Genomic DNA, 22485 nt, shown 5'->3' with positions numbered 1-22485 from the left:
TCTATGAGGTTGTTTTGGAAATGAGTCCCATTGTCTTGACTCAATTCTTTTCTGGGGTGCCTTGTCGCCACAAGACCTGCTTTTCAAGGCCCAGGATAGTGTTCCGGGCAGTGGCATGGGGCACAGATATGTTTCCAGCCATCTGGTGGTTGCTTCCACCACTGTAAGCACATAGCACTTGCCTTGGCAAGTTTGTGGGAGTGTGATACAGTCAATCTGCCAGGCTTCCCCAAATTTATATTTCAGCCATTTCCCTCCATACTACAGGGGCTTTAACCACTTGGCTTGCTTAATTGCGGCACGTTTCACATTCATGGATGACCTGTGCGATAGTGTCCATGGTCAAGTCCACCCCTTGATCACGAGCCCATCTATATGTTGCATCTCTTCCCTGATGGCCTGAGGTATCATAGCCCACCAAGCAACAAATAGCTCACCCTTATGTTGCCAGTCCAGGTTCACCTGAGCCACTTCAGTCTTGGCAGCCTGATCCACCTGTTGGTTATTTTGATGTTCTTCAGTGGCCTGACCCTTGGGTATGTGAGCATCTGCATGATATACTCTTACAACCAGATTCTCTAGCCGGGATGCAATATCTTGTCACAGTGCGGCAACCCAAATGGGTTTACTTCTGTGCTGCCAGTCACTCTGCTTCTATTGCTGTAACCACCCACACAGGGCATTTGCCCCCATCCATGAGTCAGTATAGAGACAGAGCACTGGCCACTTCTCTCTTTCAGCAGTGTCTAATGCTAACTGGATGGCTTTCACCTCTGCAAACTGGCTTGATTCACCTTCTCCTTCAGCAGTTTCTGCAACTTCTCGTATAGGACTCCATACAGCAGCCTTCCACCTCCGATGCTTTCCCACAATGCAACAGGATCCATCAGTGAACAGGGCATATTGCCTTTCATTTTCTGAGAGTTTATTATACAGCAGGGCCTCTTCAGCACGTGCCACCTCCTCCTCTGGCGACATTCCAAAATCTTTGCCTTCTGGCCAGTCCGTGATCACTTCCAAAATTCCTGGGCCATCAGGGTTTCCTATGCTAGCCCGTTGTGTGATCAGTGCAATCCACTTACTCCATGTGGCATGAGTCCCATGATGTGTAGAGGACACCCTCCCTTTGAACATCCAGCCCAGCACTGCCAGGCAGGGTGCTAAGAGGAGCTGTGTTTCAGTACCAGCCACTTCTGAGGCAGCTCAAACTCCTTCATATGCTGCCAATATCTCTTTTTCAGTTGGAGTATAGCAAGGCTCGGATCCTCGATATCCTTGACTCCAAAAGCCCAGGGGTTGGCCTGGGGTCTGCCCAGGTGCTTTCTGCCAGAGGCTCCAGGTAGGGCCATTCTCTCCGGCTGCAGTATAGAGCACATTTTTAACATCTTGTCCTGCCTGGACTGGTCCAAGGGCTACTGCATGAACAATCTCCCGTTTAATTTGTTCAAAGGCTTGTTGTTGCTCAGGGCCTCATTTAAAATCATTCTTCTTATGTGTTACTTGATAGAGAGGGCTTACAATCAGACTGTAATTTGGAATATGCATTCTCCAAAAAACCATGACACCTAAGAAGGCTTGTGTTTCAGTTTTATCAGTTGGTGGAGACATAGCTGCTACTTGGTTGATCACGTCCATTGGGATCTGATGACTTCCCTCTTGCCATTTTATTCCTAAAAACTGGATCTCCTGTGCAGGTCCCTTGACCTTACTTTCTTTTATGGCAAAACCAGCTCTCAGAAGGATTTTGACTATTTTCCTCCCCTTCTCAAAGACTTCTTCTGCTGTGTTACCCCATACGATGATGTCATTGATGTATTGCAGATGTCCGGAGCTTCACCTTTTTCTAGTGCAGTCTGGATTAGTCCATGGCAAATGGTGGGGCTGTGTTTCCACCCCTGGGGCAATCAATTCCAAGTGTGCCCCTCCAAGTAAAAGCAAATTGTGGATGGCACTCTGCTGCCAGAGGGATTGAGAAAAACACATTAGCAATGTCAATTGTGGCATACCATTTGGCTGCCTTTGACTCTAGTTCATATTGAAGTTCTAGCATATCCGGAATGGCAGCAGTCGGTGGTGGCGTAACTTCATTCAGGCCACGATAATCTACTGTTAGTCTCCACTTCCCATTAGACTTTCACACTGGCCATATGGGACTATTAAAGGGTGGGCGAGTTTTGCTGATCGCTCCTTGGCTCTCTGGTTGACAAATCAGCTTATACTGAACTCAGAACATAGCACTGCACCAGCTACTACGAAGACAACTCTATCTCAGCTGAAACCAGGACGTTCTGGTTTCTTTATAGTAAGAGTAAAGACTTAAAATGGATCTTGGAAATGCTGCTGTTAATAGCTCAGTCTTAGTACAGTTTTTACTTATGTAAAACGTGGTCTTAAGAATAATGTCTTAAGAATAAATGTCTTTGTTTTTCAAGTGATAATGACAGCAACATACACAATACGTGGATGTCAAGGTCAGAACTTTCATGGAGTAGATGTTTTAAATGTATGGCTGTTGAAATAACAGGGTAGTTTTCTGATTTAAATTCTCTCCTAGCTCTTGAAAAATTACTGTGGTGACACTGAAGTTTATGGCTATGTCTCTTGAGTTATTTAGGAGTATGTTATGTAGCATAAAACAAGCATATCCTGGTTTTGTGGAAAAGTTGAATGGTTCTTAAAACCAAGATGCTGTAACCGTAAGCGTGTATGAATTTCTTGTTACAGTATTTTGTTTATCAGTTTTAGGGGAAAAACCTCACTTAAGAGGTAACAAGACAGGTTATAAAACTTATATTTCTGTGGCATTTCAATTTGTTGTTATAGATGCTTTTTCTTGCTCATGATTAATCTCAAGTGAATATGGAAAATAATCTGCCTTTGCAAAAGCATATGCTGGATTTAGCAGGGATCCTTGCTCTTTGTTGTTTTTAAATACAACTTGCTTTATCTAGACATCTTGTGATGGCAATCTCATAATCTGGGATGATTGCATTTTATTTGATGATAAGGGACTTATTACAGGTCAAGTAAGGACCAGATCTGGTTTGGAAGTCCCTCGGCAAGATGCTGGGTTTAATTCCTTCATGTTACTGCAAGGTCCTGCTAAGCTCAGTGTTCTGACATGCTCTCTTTCTGTCCTTCTAAACACAAATGCAAGGCCTTTGTCTTCTGGCTTTTTGTAACTAAGCTTTCATTGCTTACCTAAGTATTTACACTCATTCTATCAACCATATCAGTACCCACTGTTGAGTCTTCTAAGTGCCTCTAGGAATTTTTCATGAAGGTTCTTACTTAAATTTTCTTTCAAATGAGCTTTTTTCCCTAAGAGCAATTAACTTTGGAATGCTCTCTTTAACAGCAGCTTACAAGGAATGCAGTGAAGAAATACGTTCTGAAAGAGGTAAGTAGCTTCTTCCCAAGTAACACGCCAGTTTTAATTTGCTTTTAACTCAAGGAACATTCTCTTACTTAAAGTTGCTGGAAGTAATAGGGTAAAAAAGAAGGTAGTGATAAAGATAAACGCATAACCACCTCAAAACTGTTAATTTAACATGAGCTGACAAGCAAATACTGTTAAACTCAGTCTGTTTAAGCTTTGTTCATCTCTGAATTACTGGGCAACACAGTGGTGGTACTCACTTAAAAGACTAACTTTTTGGAATGGAGTGCTGTAGAATTCCTCTGTGCTGGCTGTTTCTTTTTATAATAATAAAGCTTATCTACCTGAGACACAAATATTAAAGAACTTAATTGACAATAGTGTAGGCATCTTAAGTGATGATAGTCATTAAAGCAAACCATGAAGGAACAATAGATTCTCAGTTTCAAATGCTATAGCATCTGGGATGCTATTTCTGGAAAACAGGCTTGATGTCTTTTACTGCAAGTTAGTAAATAGGATTTCATGATTTGTATGTGCAGGAGATGAAGTTGAAATGTATGATGAATAATGACTTTCTGATATACGTGTCAGTTGGGACAATCTATTAGAATGTTTACTTACCTGCAGTATTTTTTGCAAATGACTTTAGCCTTGTTTTGTCTTTCTCTTACTCTTGAAATGCAAAAAAGACAAATAGTGAACTCATGACTTTTGTATGAATAATTTTTTTTCCTGATCTTACCTTATTTGAGGCCCCTGTGAAATGGCTTCTACTGCTAACGTTTTAGTGAGCATCAAGTAATTGTTATACCTCTGAGTTTATCAGCTTGAAGAATACCTTAAGGAATACAGAACTGTAAATGTACTGCCATGAACAGATTAATTTTATCCTTGTGTATTAATAAATGCATTGTTATTGAATAGGATAATTTATAGTGTAATGAGTTTTTGTGGTAGAATTGGGTTTTGCATGGTGGTAAAGTAGACCCTAACTTAATTTTGGTGGGTAGCTCTTTAAAGTAAGGTCCTTAAGCAAATGTGACATGAATGCTTTATGAAAGTCTGACATTATTTGTAAGTAAGTTTTAGGCCTGCTAGTATAAAACTAAGTTCTAGTAGAATTCATTTATGAAATTTCTTGCCTTCCTGGAAAGTGGAGAGAGGTTTAAATGACATCTCACTGAACTTCAGTAGCTCCATACTTAAAATAGTGTTAGTTTAAATTTTCTTTATATTGTTCATGAACTTGAGTGTTTGTGTTCTTAAGGTCCAAAGGTGACTTATGTGCCACCACCTCCACCTGATGATGAACAAGCCATCTTTGCACATTATCAGACAGGAATTAATTTCGACAAGTATGACGAAAACATTGTCGAAGTGTCAGGACTTGACCCTCCAGCACCATTTCTGGTTAGTGAACTCATTAATCTCAGGGTTTATGTTGAGTATGATTCTGTAAGGATGTATCCCGAGTCTAATAGTCACAGCTAATGAAAATACTAATAAAGGATTTTGCATCTTGCAGACAGTAGTGTGTTGGAGGGAGATGCTACCGATTTGAAAGATACAAATGCGAATTCAAAATGACATTGACAAACTACAGAAATTGCCCAGAGAAAGTAATACTGGATGGACAGGAAGTATAGTCCTTAAATGTCAGAAAAATACCAGTTTAGAACTTGAAAGAAAGAGGTCTTTGGCAGCAGTTTCTGGGAAGGCTGGTAGAGTCATCTTGAAATCTGTTACTGGGGGATCTTTAAGATTGTAAATGAAGACCTGTTGGAATAGTTCATTTGGACAGAGAGGTGTTTTTGAAGTAATTTCTAGCCCTGTTTTCTGTGGCTGCTGTTTATTGTTTAAATATAACTTTGCTTCTGTTCCATACCAGGTGGTTAGTGTTTAAAAAAAAAACCTCTTTTTAGGGAGAAGAGTGAGGAAGAAGCGGGGGGGGGGTGTAGTAGCACCTGTGTTGAAAGAGAAGATGCAGTGTTTTTTTCCCCCATCCATCTTCTGAAAGGTTTTCTCACTGAAGTTAAACTGATTTTATAATGTATGATGGTTTTTGGTCCTGGATAGGGATGTTGCTTTAGCTCCCCTTATTAGTTTTATCACAGAGACTAAGTGTGTATCTCCTACATGAAATGGAAGAGTTTTAGTTTGTTTTCATAGCATGCCATGATGTGAGTTTACCTGCTTGAATCCCAAATCTGTGGCTTCTGAGAAGTTTTCTCTCAAAGCTAGTAAGACCAGCCAAAGGCCTTCACTGTCCTACAAACAACTTTACTTGAATGGCATGAGCAGGTGGAAAAAACCTTTGGGGCTTTTACCTGTAGGAACCTTGGCAGTCTAGATGATTGGTGAGACCCCCTCAAAAGTTAATACTTTTCAGTGTTTGGCTGTCTGTATCCTGTGGTAGGCATCTCAGTTTAGAAACTTTAACTTCTGTGGTTGTGTACTGTTAATAATAATATTTTTTTTGTTTTACAGGCTTTTGAAGAAGCTAACCTCTGTCAGACTTTAAACATGAACATTGCTAAAGCTGGATACTCTAAACTTACTCCAGTGCAGAAGTACAGCATTCCTATTATACTGGCAGGACGGGATTTAATGGCGTGTGCCCAGACAGGATCAGGAAAAACTGTAAGCATTTTGTGTAGTATTCATACTACTGGAAGTGTGTGACCTTGAACTTTTAGGTGGCTGCCTCAGTCTTCCACGTGCCAGATGCTTCACAGCTTCTTGTCTAATGATTTGACTTGCACTGCAATGGCAGGTGTAGTATTAAGCACAGATGGGCATGATGGATGGGTTGTCACATTTTTGGGCTGAATTTCTTTTTAATTTCATTGAAGTGGTGTCTTGATACAGCAGGCCAGTCTTCAGGGCTACAGATACAGATTCAGAAGTATGGGCAGTAATAGAGCTGCTGATGAGAAAAAAACCTCAGCAGTTGAAAGTTGTGGTTTCTTTCTGTGTTCTGTGGGTTTTGTGTTGGTTTGTTTCTTTTTTGGTGTTGGTATGTGTGTTTTGTTTTGTGTGTTCTTGTGCTTGTTTTTTGGTTTTGTGGTTCGTTTTTTTTTTAAACTTATGCCACATTATAACAGACTGTTGTGCTGGTCATCCTTATTTGATCAAGTCTGATCTGCATCTGTATTGGCTTTGTGTGGCAAGGTTTTGGTACGGGTGGGGTTACAGGGGTAGCTTCTGTAAGAAGCTGCTGGAAGCTTCCCCTGTGTTCGAGAGAGCCCATACCAGCCAGCTCTAAGGCGGACCTGCCGCCAGCCAAGGCTGAGCCAATCAGCGATAGTGGTAACACCTCTGTGATAACATTTTTAAGAAGGAAAAAAAGTTGCAGGACAGACAGAAACAGCATTCTGGAGGGAGGAATGAGAGCATGTAAGAGAAACAACCCTGTGGACACCAAGATCAGTGAAGAAGGAGGGGAAGGACATGCTCCAGGTGCCAGAGCAGACATTCCCCTGCAGCCTGTGGTGAAGATCATGGTGAGGCAGGCTGTCCCCTTGCATCCCATGGAGGTCCACAGTGGAGCAGATATCCACCTGCAGGCTGTGGAGGACCCCACCCAGGAGCAGGTGTGTACCTGAAGGAGGCTGTGACCCCGTGGGAAGCCCGTGCTGGAGCAGGCTCCTGGCAGGACCTGTGGCCCTGTGGAGAGAGGAGCCCACGCTGGAGCAGGTTTGCTGGCAAGACTTGTGACCCCGTGGGGGACCCACACTGGAGCAGTCTGTGCCTGAAGGACTGCAGCCCGCGGAAGGGACACATGCTGGAGAAGTTCATGAAGAACTGCAGATCGTGGGAAGGGCCCACATTGGAGAAGTTCATGGAGGACTGTCTCCTGTGGGAGGGAGCCCACGCTGGAGAAGGGGAAGAGTGTGATGAGTCCTGCCCCTGAGGAGGATGAAGCGGCAGAAATAACGTGTGATGAACTGACCGTAAACCCCATTCCCCATTCCCCCTGTGCTGCTGTGGGGGATAGGTAGAGAATCTGGGGGTGAAGTTGAGCCTGGGAAGAAGGGAGGGGTGAAGGGAAGGTGTTTTGAGATTTGGTTTTATTTCTCATTACCCTACTCTGGTTGATTTGTAATAAGTTAATTTTCCCCAAGCTGAGTCTGTTTTTCCCGTGACGGTAACTGGTGGGTGATCTCTCCTGTCCTTATCTCGACCCACAAGCCCTTTGTTATATTTTCTCTCCCCTGTCCAGCTGAGGAGGGGGAGTGATAGAATGGCTTTGGTGGGCACCTGGTGTGTGGCCAGGGTCAACCCGCCACAGCATCAGACTTAGTTTTAGGCGATTCAGTATTAATCATGGAACAGTGTTGAGAGTTGATACCAAGTTCACAATTGTCTCAACTTGTTAAACTGTCTAATGTACCCAAATATAACCGCTGATGGCTCCGAATGCGAATATTTGGATATTAAGTATAACTTTTTGCCATTCACTGTAGTGTGGAATTCTAGCTTTGTTGTTACATAGCTTATAAGTTATTTGTTTTGAAAAACCTCTTCTGTTTGCAGACGGGGAAATGTCCAAAGCTTATTCTATAAATATTCTGAATGCTTTTGGGACTGCTGTACAGATTCTATTTTGGGGGTAACTAGTCTTACAGGGAACTAAGGTTGCTGGTGCAGCAGTGTTGCAAACTGATCTGCTATTGTAGTAGTCTGGAGAGTGGTCATACATGGTTACCTTACAAATCTACTGATGATAATGTAATGCTTGTAAGTAAATGTTGTGGAGGGTTTTTGATCCTGGGGTACACACTGTGTGGAACTGCCTGAAGAACCCAGAAGTTAGCTAGTGCTTAACTCTGTTCCTGCATTATTAGACTCTTAAGGACCAGAGGGATATTTTCATGCTTCTTAGACAAGGGGAAATAAGCTTTAATGTACTGTAGTGCATTCAGGTCAATCCTGTTCCAGTCTGATTTCCTTGAAGTTGATAGTGTGCTGTATCATTCTAGCTTTAAGATTGATATGCAGCTTTTAGTGTGACTTATGAAAGCTTTAAGACTAAACAGCATAAATACCGCTGCTTTTTTTTAGGCAGCTTTTCTTCTACCAATTGTGGCCCACATGATGAGAAATGGAGTAACTGCCAGTAGCTTTAAAGAGCAGCAAGAACCAGAATGTATTATTGTCGCCCCAACTAGAGAATTGATAAATCAGATCTTCCTAGAAGCAAGGAAATTTGCGTATGGGTAAGCGTTTGTACTGTTGCCTGGTATTGATTATTACTTTGTCTGAATCAGCACTGCTTTATTTTTTTCATAAATACTTTCAAAAATTTTTCTGTGCAACTTGAATGCAAATGCTTGAATTCAGATGGTAATACTGGCTAGCAGGTTTCTTACTATGTGACTGGGGATTTAAACTCCTAATCTTCCTGATGTTGGGAGGGGAAGGGGTGTCGGGGAAGAGGCTTACTCCAGCTTGAGGAGGAGATAAGTACTAAACTTGTTCCACATCATCTTTACTGATGAGAAAAATAAAATTGCTTAAATGAAGTAACTTAAATTTAGGTTGCCTTATGTAATTTACACTTGCTCTTATTTTTGTCTTGACAAAAATAGAGCTATGTGTTAGGGTTTTTTAGTTAATTTTCACTGATGGTTTCTAGTAACTCTATACTTCCCAGTGTTTCTGGTCATGGACAGAAATGTCACAGCTCAAGCAAACTCCTTTGGCTTTGCTTCTTCAAAATGGAACAAAAGGTCTGAACTTATCATTGAGCCCTTGGATGTTGCATGAGAGTATGCTTGTACTAGTTTGCCAGTGATATTTCAGCTGCTAAATGATAGGTTACACCAGTGCACAGGAAGAGAATTAAATCTATTGTCTGCAACTGCTTGTTAGTGTCAGGAGGTGGAATGGAGAACATTGTCAGTGCAAAATCTAGTGGACTAAATTAGACTTGCCTTTGCTCATTCAAGCAAACTTACGCTTGAAAGCTGTCTTGGCCTTTGTGAAGTACTATCATGTTTGTGTATCTACTTACTAAGTATGTTACTAAGAATAGCTTCTTAATCCCTAAAACTGTTCTGTGTAGCTAGTTCTATTAATTATGCTATCTTAAACTAGATATAGATTATTTCACAATAAAATAGCTTTTGAATTTAGACAGTTTCTGCTACAGCTGCCCTGCAGTGAAAGCAAGGTAACCTACATTTGGGGAGCAGTTAAACAATATCAAGGGGTGAATCTGTTGCCTCTAAAGAATTGTGTGCATAGTGCTCAGTTCAGATTCATGATATTCTTAAGCCCTCTGGTTTAGTTCACAAGAATGTGAAATAGGTGTATTAATTGATAGTGGATAAATGTTGAAACATTATGAGTCCAACCTGTTTCTATTCTTGACTAAAATTTTCTGAAAAGTTCCGATTAAATTTTTACTGGGTTTATCTGATTCACTGTTGTTGCATATGAAGCTGAATTAGTATATTCAAGAATAGACAGTTAGAATTTGAGTGTGAAAATACTCACTGCATGCATGTAAAAGCCTTAGCAGGGAGTTAAATGCTTGTAAGCTTGCTCTTCAGCTGCGTAAGGTAGTTCTTGCTTGTAGAGGTGGTTTTCTACAGTAGAATATCTGATGTAGGTCTAACCAAAACCTTAGTAGGAAGAGCTCTAAGTAGTGTAGTGTTTGAATGGGTTTGCAGTCTGATGCTTGAGTGGCACACTGCATGGGCAGTGTGATTAGTTCCTTTACAGAGGTGCACCTCTGTGGGTTTTTTGTTTTTTTGGCACTGTCCTTTCAAGGTGTGGAAGAATTACTTCTGAAGCTCTAAAGGCGTATATTTGGTGGTTCTGCTTTTTCGAAGTATGCTGTATAAAAGGGGACAATGTCTAACATAATTTTGGCTCTTACTGCCAGTAACTCTCAATTGGAGGGAGAGGGAAGAGTGCAGGTGAAATGAAGTGTTCTTTCTAAGCCAGCCACCTGTGCAGCCTCTATTATGGAGTATGAATGGGAACTTTGAGCTTATGGTGAGTGAGTTTCTGGTCTTGGGTCCTGCTTTTGGTTATAAGCTGTGCTGTATGGTGAAGGAGTTGAACCACTCTAAGCTGGTTTATGGTAGATCTGATGATTTTTTACCTATTTTTATGAAACAATACTGTTTGCATACTTACCTAACTAATGCAATTTTTTTCTATATAACAGAACTTGTATAAAGCCTGTTGTGATCTATGGAGGTACACAAACAGGCCATTCAATTCGTCAGATAATGCAGGGCTGTAATATACTATGTGCCACTCCAGGAAGACTTCTAGACATCATTGGAAAAGAGAAGGTAAGATCTTAAAACTTAATCTGAATTCCCTAAACACTCTTAGCTTTTTACATACTGGTTTTCGTTCTTCAAATTCGATAGAAGCAAAGGTACAGCCATAAAAACTAGTCAGTATGCTGCCTTCATACAGGCACTTAAAATACAGGTGAACTTTTCTTCGAATATCTAAATACCATGAGGTTTTTGAAAGAGTAGCGTGAGTCCAGATCTTTTCAGTCCATTTCAGGGCCCACTGGAAAATATCAATCTAAATCAAACTGTCTGCAGTGTTCTTGGCAATTAAACTTCATAGTTTAAATACATGGAACACCTTTTACTTCTCATAGAAAATTCCATAGCAGATTTTTGCTTGATGTCCTGTTTGTTTTGCTACAGTAGGTTTTATTTGTCTGGAACTATGCTAATATTAATTCTTTGACTGTTTTAATATTGATTTCATTCAAAATGTAAAAAAACCTCCAGGTGTAATATTGTGTTTGAATTTTTATTTTTCCAGCCATTATAAGTCCAAATCAAAATTGCTACATATTATAATGGTGGCTCAGTGATGTTGCACTGGACAAGTGAAGTTTGGAAAAACACTTGGTGGTAAAGTGGAGATTGGCTTTCTGCAGTTGTCAGGCTTCTAGTCAAAATGACAGGATTGGTTAGCAACAGTGAAGTTGTACTGTCCTTAATAATGCTTTCTGACATAAATTTTTTCAGAACAAGGAGTTTGTTGAGAGCGTGTGAGGACTGTATGAGAGAACCTTTCTAAAACTCAGACATAGTTTCAAAATAGATGTGCTGAATACTAGTTGATCTATAGGCTTTATCTTGGTTTACATTGCTGAACCAATTTCTGAATCACTTCAGTGTATGCATACTATTAGAATTAGTGCAGATTAAAAAGTTAAATAGAGGTTGAGATGCGAATAAAACATAATGCATAGGCTTTTATTTGTGAATAATTAACATCTACTAGAAAAGAATAAGTAAAAGGTGGATTTTGGCGATTAGGATGTTCTATAAGCGTATACTATCAGTGAACCAATATGGTTTTTCTTTCCCTGAAATATTTGCAGATTGGTTTGTGTAATGTGAAATACTTGGTGCTAGATGAAGCAGACCGCATGCTTGATATGGGTTTTGGCTTAGCTATGAAGCAGCTGATTTCTTACCCAAGCATGCCACCAAAAGACAAACGTCAAACACTAATGTTTAGTGCCACTTTTCCTGACGAAGTTCAGAGGTGAGTAAAGTAAAAATGGAAATATATCTGAAAATGTACTTGTATGGAGCTAAATGTCTGAAGAGTTGTTACAAGCACTCTTTATGTTTAAAAGCTTATAATCTTGCTAGAAAATACTGAAAAGCTATGATGTTAACATTCCTTGATGAAGACTTCCCTTTTTTTTAGGTAACAGAACTAGTAACTTGCATAGATGAACTGCTTATTTTAGGTGGGGACTCTAAAGTAACTTACAACGTTTGTATGAAGCCTTTAAAATTCCGCTTCTGCAGAAGTCATCATACTGCCTCTGTTTGTTTCTTGTCCCTCCCCCACCAGATCTGTGCAAGCTCAAAAACAGTGGTCTTGCTGTTTAACAAGCAGCACAGTAGCAGTGTCTTTGACACCAGGACATAATATAACCAGACATCCCAATTACTGCTCAACTCACCAGCCTTTCTGATACACAATTCTTATTTACTTGTTGTCATGGTTTAACCCCAGCCAGCAACTAAGCACCACGCAGCCACTCACTCACTCCCCACCACCCAGTGGGGTAGGGGAGAAAATTGGGAAAAGAAGTAAAACCTGTGGGTTGAGATAAGAACGGTTTAGTAGAACAGAAAAGAAGAAACTAATAATGATAATGATAACACTAATAAAATGACAACAGCAATAATAAAAGGATTGGAATGTACAAATGATGCGCAGTGCAATTGCTCACCACCTGCTGACTGACATCCAGCCAGTCCCCAAGCGGTGATTCCCTGCCCCCACTTCCCAGTTCCTATACTAGATGGGATGTCACACGGTATGGAATACCCCGTTGGCCAGTTTGTGTGAGCTGCCCTGGCTGTGTCCTGTGCCAACTTTTTGTGCCCCTCCAGCTTTCTCTCTGGCTGGGGATGAGAAGCTGAAAAATCCTTGACTTTAGTCTAAACTCTACTTAGCAACAACTGAAAACATCAGTGTGTTATCAACATTCTTCTCATACTGAACTCAAAACATAGCACCATACCAGCTACTAGGAAGACAGTTAACTCTATCCCAGCTGAAACCAGGACACTTGCATAAATGCTGTTTGGTTTTGGTAGTTTTAAAGCTTCCACAGATGGGTTTAGGATATCTCTTCCAGCTCTGCTACTCACTACCCTTAATGTTCCACTTTCCAGACTATGAGAACAGACTTCAACAGATGGTAGTGGGGTTGCCGAGCCCCAAACATATCACCCCATTCCCTGTAGGTGGATGGAAATTATTCAGTATTTCCACTTTTGAAGAGGCAGGCATCTGAATACTCAAATTGGAGGAGTCTAACTTCAGTTTGAGCAGTTGACATAATTTTGGTGGTTTTTGTGGTAGCGATACTGTTGTGACAGTATTGCTGAAAAACACTAGTAAGCACTTTACAGTTTGAGAGCATGTAAACTGATCAGAGCATTGCAGTGAAGTCTGTTGGTACTTCAGTGAGTCAAATCCTGACAGGTCTTTTCTGGCGTTCAAAAACCCTGAAAGATCTTTTTTGAGGCAGGGAGAAAACATCTTCAGTAGTTGACTGTCCTGAATGAAAGAGGGGAATGGGCTGCTTTCTTCTGTTAATCATTTAATATTGTCAGCTGTTGAGGAGATGAATCGCTTTTCTTTATTAAGTAGGATTGAATTAATATTAAACTCAGTCTTAGGTTGCCTGTTGTGGCTTTGGTTCCTCAGTCAAGACTTTTTTCATAGAGTTTTTTGTATTGAAAGAAGATGTTGTAGTGAACTATTAACGGCTTTGTTTCTGCAGCTGGGAATCAAGCGTTCAAATGACACTGTACATAAGTGTGGTTCATGCTCATTCCATGTGTTTACTGTTTGTGTGGGAATGTGGTCTCACTTCGCACTGCATCCTGTGAAAAGATGGAGCTGTGTCTCCCTTTAAGATTGTGCAGTGTGCTCTGATTGGCTCAGGTTTTGGGCTTGAGAGAGGAATCTTGATCCCTTGATCTCCAGATCTGTTGTCTTTATCAGTGTTTTTGCTACATACTGAGGGATGAGTAAAGAGTACTCAACTACCAACACCTGAGGGGAGATCTGCAAGATGTTTATTGTCTGCTTCCATTTAATAGAAAAAAAAAAACCACCCCAAGATCTATCTTTCTACTGTCAGTCTTACAGGATTTACAAGTACAGGTAGAAGACTTCAGAAACCTGAGTGCTTAGATCATAGTTTGGAAGTGCATAATAACATTTTTGTAACCTTTTGAAACTGGAATGCCTAAAGGTGATGTTTCCATTTTAGAGAGTGAAAGCCCTTCTTGTCTGAAGTCAGTTTCTTCTTGGATTTACTGCCTTTCTGATTCTAGAGTCAGGAAAGCTAATGTTTTCCCATACTTTGCTATTAAAACAACTTTGGACAGTATACTACTTCAGTAGGACAGAACCCTGCTGGGTTCAGGCTCTCCTGCACTTCTATTCAGTGAGTGTAATCAGATGTGGTTTTAACATACAGTTATGGTTTGTACCTGAATTTGGGTCTCTGCTGTCACATATACCTTTGGTCTGATCATCAAGGCTCTTCCTGTGCATGTGAGTTGAGAGAATCATGCGTTTCCTAGCTGACTGGAGAACTTCAGCTTAGCATTTGGGGCTTTATATCTCCCATTAAAAGGTCTTTAGTTTCTTCTCTCCCTTCTTGTTTTTTGTTTACTGTTCCATTTTCAGAGAGTTTAAACTTGCCCTTTACTTTCAATTTAGAACTATGTCTCTCTGTGACATCTTAAACAAGTCAGATCTTAAGACCAAACACATTTAAATCCCTAGTAACTTGTTTACTTGCTATGAAAAATACCTTTTCAGTGGCGATTACACCTATAAATCAGGCGGGAGATTCAAGTCCTTAAGGCAGTCCTTTAACATTTTTAAGACTTTCTTCTTTTTTAGGAATTTGTTCCAATACTTGAGATTGTGTGTGTTCAGTTAAATGTTGGTTTGTTTACCATCTGAATCTTACAGCAGTGGAAGCTGCTTTTGTGTACGCTGGTCATGAAGCACTCTTGTGTTTTGATAAGTTAATACAGTTTAGTAAAACTCTTGAGTATTATGGGGCATTTCAAGGAATTATCTATTCGGGGAGTTTGATCTCTCAGGTAAGATCACCTACGTAAGGGATAACTGAAGATGAACGCTGTCTGAACAAAACTTGACTTTTGCCTGTAGCAACTGGTAAATGTCACGTAATAAACTGTGATTTTAAGCAGTGCTTTTGTTGAATGGTCAAAAAGGATGGTCTTGTCTCTTGGAGGCCTGTTTTGAATTCTGGCCTGTGTACAATTCCCTGTCTCTCCAGCTAGTGATGAAATAGTGCCCTGAGAATGGTTCTGTGAGCATATTTCAGTAACACATTTTACTACAGGCATGTATGTGGAACTATTTCTGAGATGGCTAGAAAATGCAGTGTTTGTATTATGAAAGGCTACAGGGATGTGATCAGTCTATGCATGTTCTTATTGATCAGATTTTTTTGTACAGCTGTCTAGAAAACAATGCAGACTCTTCCAGCTTTTTAAGAAATGCACATATGACTACTTATATCCTCTGCCTTGTGAGGAATGATACAAATATTTGTTGTGAGGGTTGCTTAAACGTAAAGTTACTTGATCTTAACGCAACTACACAGTAGACTTCATGTTGCTCAATTTTGTTTCTTTTCAAGGCTGGCTGGTGAATTTTTGAAAACTGATTATTTGTTTATTGTTGTTGGACACGTGGGTGGAGCTTGCAGTGATGTTCAGCAAAATATTCTTCAGGTTCCTCAGTATTCCAAGAGGGATAAACTGGTAGAAATTCTACAAAGCATAGGTAACTTTCCTTATTGCTAATTGTTTTCCAGGGAAGACAAAACTGCTTGTTTTTAAACCTGTGCTCTTGATATAGACCAGGTCATGATTCCATTCTATTACATGTGTTACACACTTTACAAGACTACTGATAGAAGCTTGATGCAGGCCTCAGGGACTGCTAGGTTTTTAGGCATATTTGTGTTACGGGTGTTAGTCAAGGTCTCATCTCTACTGAGTACTAGCAAACAAGCTTCCTAGATGATTATTTTTTTTTATATGGTCAATTACAATGTTTTAGCATCTGGGGGTATTATCTTCAGATTACAGCTGTGTTAAACTTCTTATGTGAACATTTGGGCCTATATTTTGTTAAAGTCTAGGATTTTTCCATTGTTGCTCTGAATGTATCTTAAGTTTTAATGCTGAAAACAGGAAGGGAGTTTGGAATTAAAAAATGGTCCGTGTACCTTGCTGTGCAGTGCTCAGAATGGTTTGCTACTTTTAGCCACATGCTGTAGAAAGGGAGTGCGTGCTTATGATGGAGAACAATATTTGTGTCCTCCTTTTGTTGAGGAGAAAAAAACCAATGCACTTGTCTTCACCTAGGTTTCTGTGTTGATCTAGAAATTGATGGATTGAATTTAATTAGTTCAACACAGGAAAGAAATTGCAATCAAACCTTGAAGACTTCATTCAAAACGTGTTCTGATGTTGTTTATATAAGTAACGGCAACTGTGAATAGTGAAAATGCATCAGGTTTCAAACTGCAATGGATCTGAATTCTTGTTTTACATAGGTCATGAACGAACCATGGTGTTCGTGGACAAAAAGAAAAAAGCAGACTACATTGCAGCCTTTCTTTGTCAAGAAAAAATACCAGCCACTAGCATCCATGGGTAAGTATTTTTAAAGTGAAAGTCAGGTAATAGTATTAAGTGAAAGTCAGTTAATACTATATCTTACAAGAAGCTTTTATTGAGATTTCATGTTTGGCCATATCAGCGTGACTTAGCTTGCGTTGTTTCAGATAGCCCTGTCTTCCTCAGCAGTTCTGTCCAATCTGAAGGCCAGTTCTCACAGCATTTGTTGAGTATACATCTTTCTGGTTGACTGCACTTCAAATGCTCTGTATGAACTGGAGAATCTTATGCCTACTGCTAAAAAAAGTAGTAGAATGTAATAAAATCAGTAGAATCAGCTATTGTTTATATGTAGTTTTACTGGTGAAATGATATTTGTAAATTCAAGTGGCAGTTGTGGACCTTCCACTCTGTCTTACAGACTTCCTTGCAATGAGCTAAGTCATGTACCATACAGACTTCTGATGCTGTCACTTCTGCCTCTTCGATGCGTTCATGGACATAGCTTTTGTATGGAGATCAATTTAAAGAGAAGATACTTCTAACTTGTGTTTGTAGTCTACTCATTAGTGTTGCACACCTGAAAAATTGCTGAGGAACGAAGTGAAATAGTTGCTAATTCCAGGTCTAAACCCATCTAAAAAGATGGGCTGTCTTTCACATAATGAGCTGGAATGTATTTCTGTGGTGTTTGTTTATATGTCAAAACATGGGACAACAAACTGAGTCTTAAGATTCCCAGTGAACTGTAGCAGATCAAAAATGTAGTTTTGCAGTATTTTTCATCTTGTAATAGGAGGAAGGGACTTGAATTCTTGCCAATAACATGATGTTTCAGGCAGTGTTCTCACAGACATTAGAGCATCAGGGTTGTAGATGGGTTAAAATTATCTTAGTACACGGATATAAGATGTTTGTGTGTATCCTGTGCCCTATCAGTTTTACAGGTGTGTGAAGGGTCATTTTGAGAAGATCTGGCCTTCTGTTCTTGGCTAACCTGAATTGCTACCCCCCCCCCCCCCCCCCCCCCATGTTGTGTGTGTGTGTAGGTTCTTAACACATTTCTATAGAATTACTACACTGTGAGTTAAGATATACTTACGAAGAGAATAACTGGTTCCATGGAAGCTGCTAAACTGTCATGAATGTTACTGATTTCTGATTCACGTGAGTTTTTCAAGTTGAGGTTGGTTAGGATAGTTGGTCTTCCCTGGAATAGTGGTCACACCAGACTTCACTAAATATCCTATGTTACACTGTTTTTGAGCACTGTTTTTTAGCTTTCTAATTTGTTCTTTCATTTGGACAACAAAGAACATGAATTAAACTCTGATCTACTGTATTTAAGTACTGGATAATCCGTAACTATTCTTTAAAAATGCAAACCCCAGAGCAAATCTAGTTTTCTTCTCATGATGATAAACAAAAGGCAAGTTCTATACTGTTGGCTGGCTATAATTTCTAGTATATCTGAAAAATGGCCTGTGCAGGAGTCTGCCTAGAATTCATCTTTGCTATTCTGCTTCCCTGCTCCAAAGCAGTACGAAAAGCACTTCTAACTATGGCATGAAGGAACAATCAGTTAGTGGATCTTCTTAAGTAAGGCAGTGAGTTCAATACGTGACTATCTCTGGTTCTTTAAAAAAAAATTTAGTTTCTGTAGAGAATTAGGTTAAAACAGTTGTTGTGTCTTACTGCTAATCAGTTAAAAATTCAGAAAACCTAAAATGGTAGTGTATGGGTGGTGGTTCCCCCCACCCTGAGAACAACTACTGTCCGTGAATTATGACCTTTCAACTTGTATCTTAAATAATACTGCAGATTTTTTGAGATATCCATTTAACCGTTGCTATCTTTGTAGAGATAGAGAACAGAGAGAGAGAGAAGTAGCTCTTCAGGATTTTCGTTCTGGAAAATTTCCAGTTCTCGTGGCAACTTCAGTGGCAGCAAGAGGTCTGGATATTGAAAATGTCCAACACGTTATTAATTTTGATCTTCCTCCCACCATTGAAGACTATGTACACCGAATTGGACGAACTGGTCGTTGTGGAAATACAGGCAAAGCAGTTTCCTTCTTTGATAACAATTCAGATGGCCATCTTGCACGATCTCTAGTTAAAGTGCTTTCAGATGTAAGTTTCCAATCTTAGTGCTTAACTTTTTCTGTTCTTTAGGATTTCACTTTAATGTACTGAGCAACTATTATTTCTTTGGTGCCATTATGGAGCTCTTAATATGAATTGGTAAAGGAGTCAAAGTCTCTAAATTCACTTTTCTAATTATGCAGGCCCAGCAGGAAGTTCCTGTTTGGTTGGAAGAAACTGCTTTTGGTTTTCAAGGAGAACGAGTCTTTAGATCAGCTAATACCCAAAAGGTAAGTCTGGAAATGAACTCGAAGTCCTGGCATTTAGAACTTTTTCTCAGTGTAGAAGTGTGTTTAGCAGTGTATCTCCAGAGTACTGCCACTGAAACGGTTTTGAGTGTAACTCTATCCCTTATCTTAGCTGTGCACCTTTAAAGTGCTCGGTATTTCTGAAACTAATTTTGGACAACTTCCTTGACTTACAACTTCCTTGAATCTTACAGTGTGGCCTTACTAGGTGCATTAGTCTTGATCTGTAGTGTCAGGAATTGCTCTGTGGAAGAAAAGGTTTGTGCAAACATGCAAAGGCTGTAGTTCCAGAAGTTTCTATACTGCACATGTAGGGTAGGAGCACATAGTTACTAGTTATATCACTGCTTGTTATGAGTTGCCCAATCAATTCATTTAACTAAAAACTTCAGTTAATTATAATTAGATAAATGCCCCAGTCTGCTCAAAGTTGTTCTTAATGTCTGTGATGAGGAGGAGCCTTCTGGTCTTGTAGTTGTTGCTGATACCAGACGTTAAAATACAGATTGAGTAAATGAGACGGCCTAGGTGGCATAGCTTTCAAATCACTCTGCAGTCACTTGTTTAGGATTTAAATTCTATACCTGCTCCTACTTGGCATTATTATTTTTTTTTAGCTGATGTTTGATACGTCTTGCTTTTATCTACTTGGATTTTAATGCCTTCATCAAAGGCCTTTCCTTGATCTCTTGCTCATGTAAGAACTTTATCACATCTCAGTTGCATTCCAAACATTAATATTGTGTTAGAGACCACAAAGAGAAATACTCTCACTGCTTGCACAACGTCTGTCAGACCTTCCTTTACATTATCTTTTTCCATACCATAATTATTGGAAGTATTGGGTGTTTTGGGTATATTTACCTGCCTGACAGGTTCCCTAATCGTATCTAAATCTTTTTTCTTTGTGTCTTCATGGGACCTCAGTTACACACTTAAACTTTTGCTTTCTTCTCATGCTTGTAGCCTCAGTGGATCTTTCTTCTATATTCCTGTTCAAGGACACTTTTTTAATTTGTGTGGATTGCTTTCAAAGGTGGATCTCATCAACCTTCGAGTCTAGATTGCTTCCAAATACACATTTCCAACTGTTGGGGAGCATCTCGCAGTATTTCATGAAATCTGTCGTTTCTAGGTCCAAGTCTGTCCTTCATGTCCTTTACGACTGTCCTGGGTTTGGCTAGGATAGAGTTAATTTTCACAAGAAGCTGGGAGGGGACACAGCCAGGATAGCTGACCAAACTAGCCAAGGGGATATTTGATACCATATGATGTCATGCCCAGTATATAACTGGGGGAGCTGGCCAAGAGGTGGGGAGGAGGGATTGCTGCTCGGGAACAGGCTAAGCTCCTGGTTGTGCATTATGCATCACTCACTTTATATACTCTTTTATTAGTAGTATTGTTGCTATTATTTCTTCTCTCCTTGTGTTGTCTTGTTAAACTGTCCTTATCTCAACCCAGGAGTTTTTACCTTTTTCTTCTGATTATCCTCCTTATCCCACCAGGGTGAGGAGGAGTGAGCAAGCAGCCGCATGATACTTAGTTGCCAGCTGGACCTAAACCACAACAATGACCTCTGAGTTCCCAAATCTGATTGTGACTTTTCATCCATGTACTTTTGAATAGATTAGTTTCAGGGGAAATCTGTCTGTTTGCCTTAGGAATATTGCCCTCTTAATCACATAAGTGCAGTGCACCAACTCTTGAGTTGGAGATAATCAGGTTCTAATTCCTGTCTTATGAGACCTTCTGATGTCAGTGATTCTGACAGAAACTGCACATTTGTAATCAGCCCTCTTTTTTTCTTTGAAACTCACTATTAAAGCTGCATTTTGCTGTTTTACTGAAACAGAGGCTTGTATCATCTAGTGTTCAGTAAGGATCCTGATGTCCTTTCTCTTGAGGAAGAAAGGTAACATCTTATTTGTGTTTTTACAATATTCACTTTCCTTTCAAAGGGAATACATGAAAGAGCCATTTGATAATCAAATGATGAATTTGAAAGAGGAATCTGTTGGAGGATCTTATCTGATTATTTTGGAACAATCTTATAGATGACTGGGCTTCATCCTTTTTCCAAAGGAGAAGGCTTTTGCGAGGAACGTAGTGTAGACAGTCATTCTAAAAGTTGAAATGGAAAAGGAAGTTTTTCCCCAAAGTTGTGTGAACTGTTTGTGTTGGGTAAGAGAAGTTGGATTTTGAACTTTGGGAAGGATTATTCCCACACCTGATAAAATCTGAGGTTGATTGAAGTGCATTAATTTCACACTGGGGTCTAAAAACCTTATGTATAGAAGTTTAATGATGAAACAGTTTCTGTATTTATTTTAAAAATATGATGTTCAAATTACATTGAGAAACATGCATGCAACATGCTGAAGTTGCTTTGTAATGACTTTTACCATTAAAGGATTGAAAGTGTTAATGATTCTAAACTAGTATCTGTTCTGTTTCCTAGAATTGCGGAGGCAACATGAACCCAGGAGTGAAGATGTCATATTCTGCAAGGACATTTGAGTCATGGGATTAAAACTACTCTAGTACCAAACTAAATTCTATTTTGTTGTGCTTTAAGTGAACTGTTCCACTTAATGCTCCTTACTGTTGACCTTATGAAATGCTTGATGTTTAAAAGAATAGTTCATATCATATGCTAAAGCTTTCAGTAAAATATGTGTAATCTGTTCTGATGAACCCAGTGATGATTATCACTTAATGCAGGGTATCAAAAGCAATTTTCTTAGGAGACACTTCAGGTACTAAGTGTTAAAACCTTGTGTTTGATGCTTGGTAGCTAGTATGCTGCTGTAAAAAGATGGGAGTTTTGCAAGTGGGAAGTAGTAGATCCCTTGAACTTTGTTACCAAAATTTTGCGTGGGAAGATGGCTTTTTGATCATTTTGCATTGTGAAGACCTAGTTTGGGAAAGAGCTTTATGAAAGGGCTAATCTAAACTTAATGTTCATTCCTTTTTTTAACAAGTTATAAAATTTGAATCTAATGCAATGACTTTTGAGATTAAGGATCTGTTAAATATCTTGTAAACAGTTACTTAATAAAAGCTGGAGGAGTGCATATTGATGGTTGCTTCTACATCAGATATACAAAAAAGCATCTGTCATTGCAGTTTCATGAACTGGTGTTATTTTGACATGCATGGAACATGTGCATCTCCATATGGAACTAAAGGTCAGTGGCTATGTCTGCAACTTAGTGGAAAGACATGTTTTTACAGAGCTGTCTTCAGAGAACATTGGAGCCCTTGTGTTGCTTCTAGTATGTTTTTGCCTTTGACAGACATAACTACTCTTCTGTTACCTGTTGTGCAAAAGTTTGCTTTAGAACAAGCTTGGTGGCTCACGCCCGAAAGAGTTTTGCAGACTTGTAGAAGCTATAGAGGGTAAGCAGCCATTAACAGTTGAAGGAGATTTTCTTAAAGTTGCTTTTTCTTTGATTTTTTTTTTATTTACCAGTACTGTATGCTACAAAGATGCATATCATTGTGTC

General features: G+C 39.6%; 1 protein-coding gene across 1 annotated transcript in view; it reads left to right on the top strand.

The window, feature by feature from the left end:
• DDX4 (DEAD-box helicase 4) overlaps positions 1-21509 on the top strand; it is a 39831-nt gene extending 18322 nt beyond the window's left edge. Inside the window, exons 7-17 of the mRNA XM_049795764.1 lie at positions 3359-3400; positions 4650-4792; positions 5870-6022; positions 8447-8601; positions 10563-10692; positions 11757-11923; positions 15597-15742; positions 16521-16620; positions 18446-18716; positions 18872-18958; positions 21438-21509. Of these exons, the coding sequence (XP_049651721.1) occupies positions 3359-3400; positions 4650-4792; positions 5870-6022; positions 8447-8601; positions 10563-10692; positions 11757-11923; positions 15597-15742; positions 16521-16620; positions 18446-18716; positions 18872-18958; positions 21438-21509 (1466 nt within the window). The remainder of the gene's footprint in view (positions 1-3358; positions 3401-4649; positions 4793-5869; positions 6023-8446; positions 8602-10562; positions 10693-11756; positions 11924-15596; positions 15743-16520; positions 16621-18445; positions 18717-18871; positions 18959-21437) is intronic.
• The last annotated feature ends 976 nt before the right edge of the window (positions 21510-22485 follow it).

This window comes from Accipiter gentilis, chromosome Z (genome assembly GCF_929443795.1).
Source record: "Accipiter gentilis chromosome Z, bAccGen1.1, whole genome shotgun sequence".
Classification (NCBI taxonomy): Eukaryota; Metazoa; Chordata; class Aves; order Accipitriformes; family Accipitridae; genus Astur; species Astur gentilis.
This window is presented reverse-complemented; position numbering and strand designations above follow the sequence as displayed.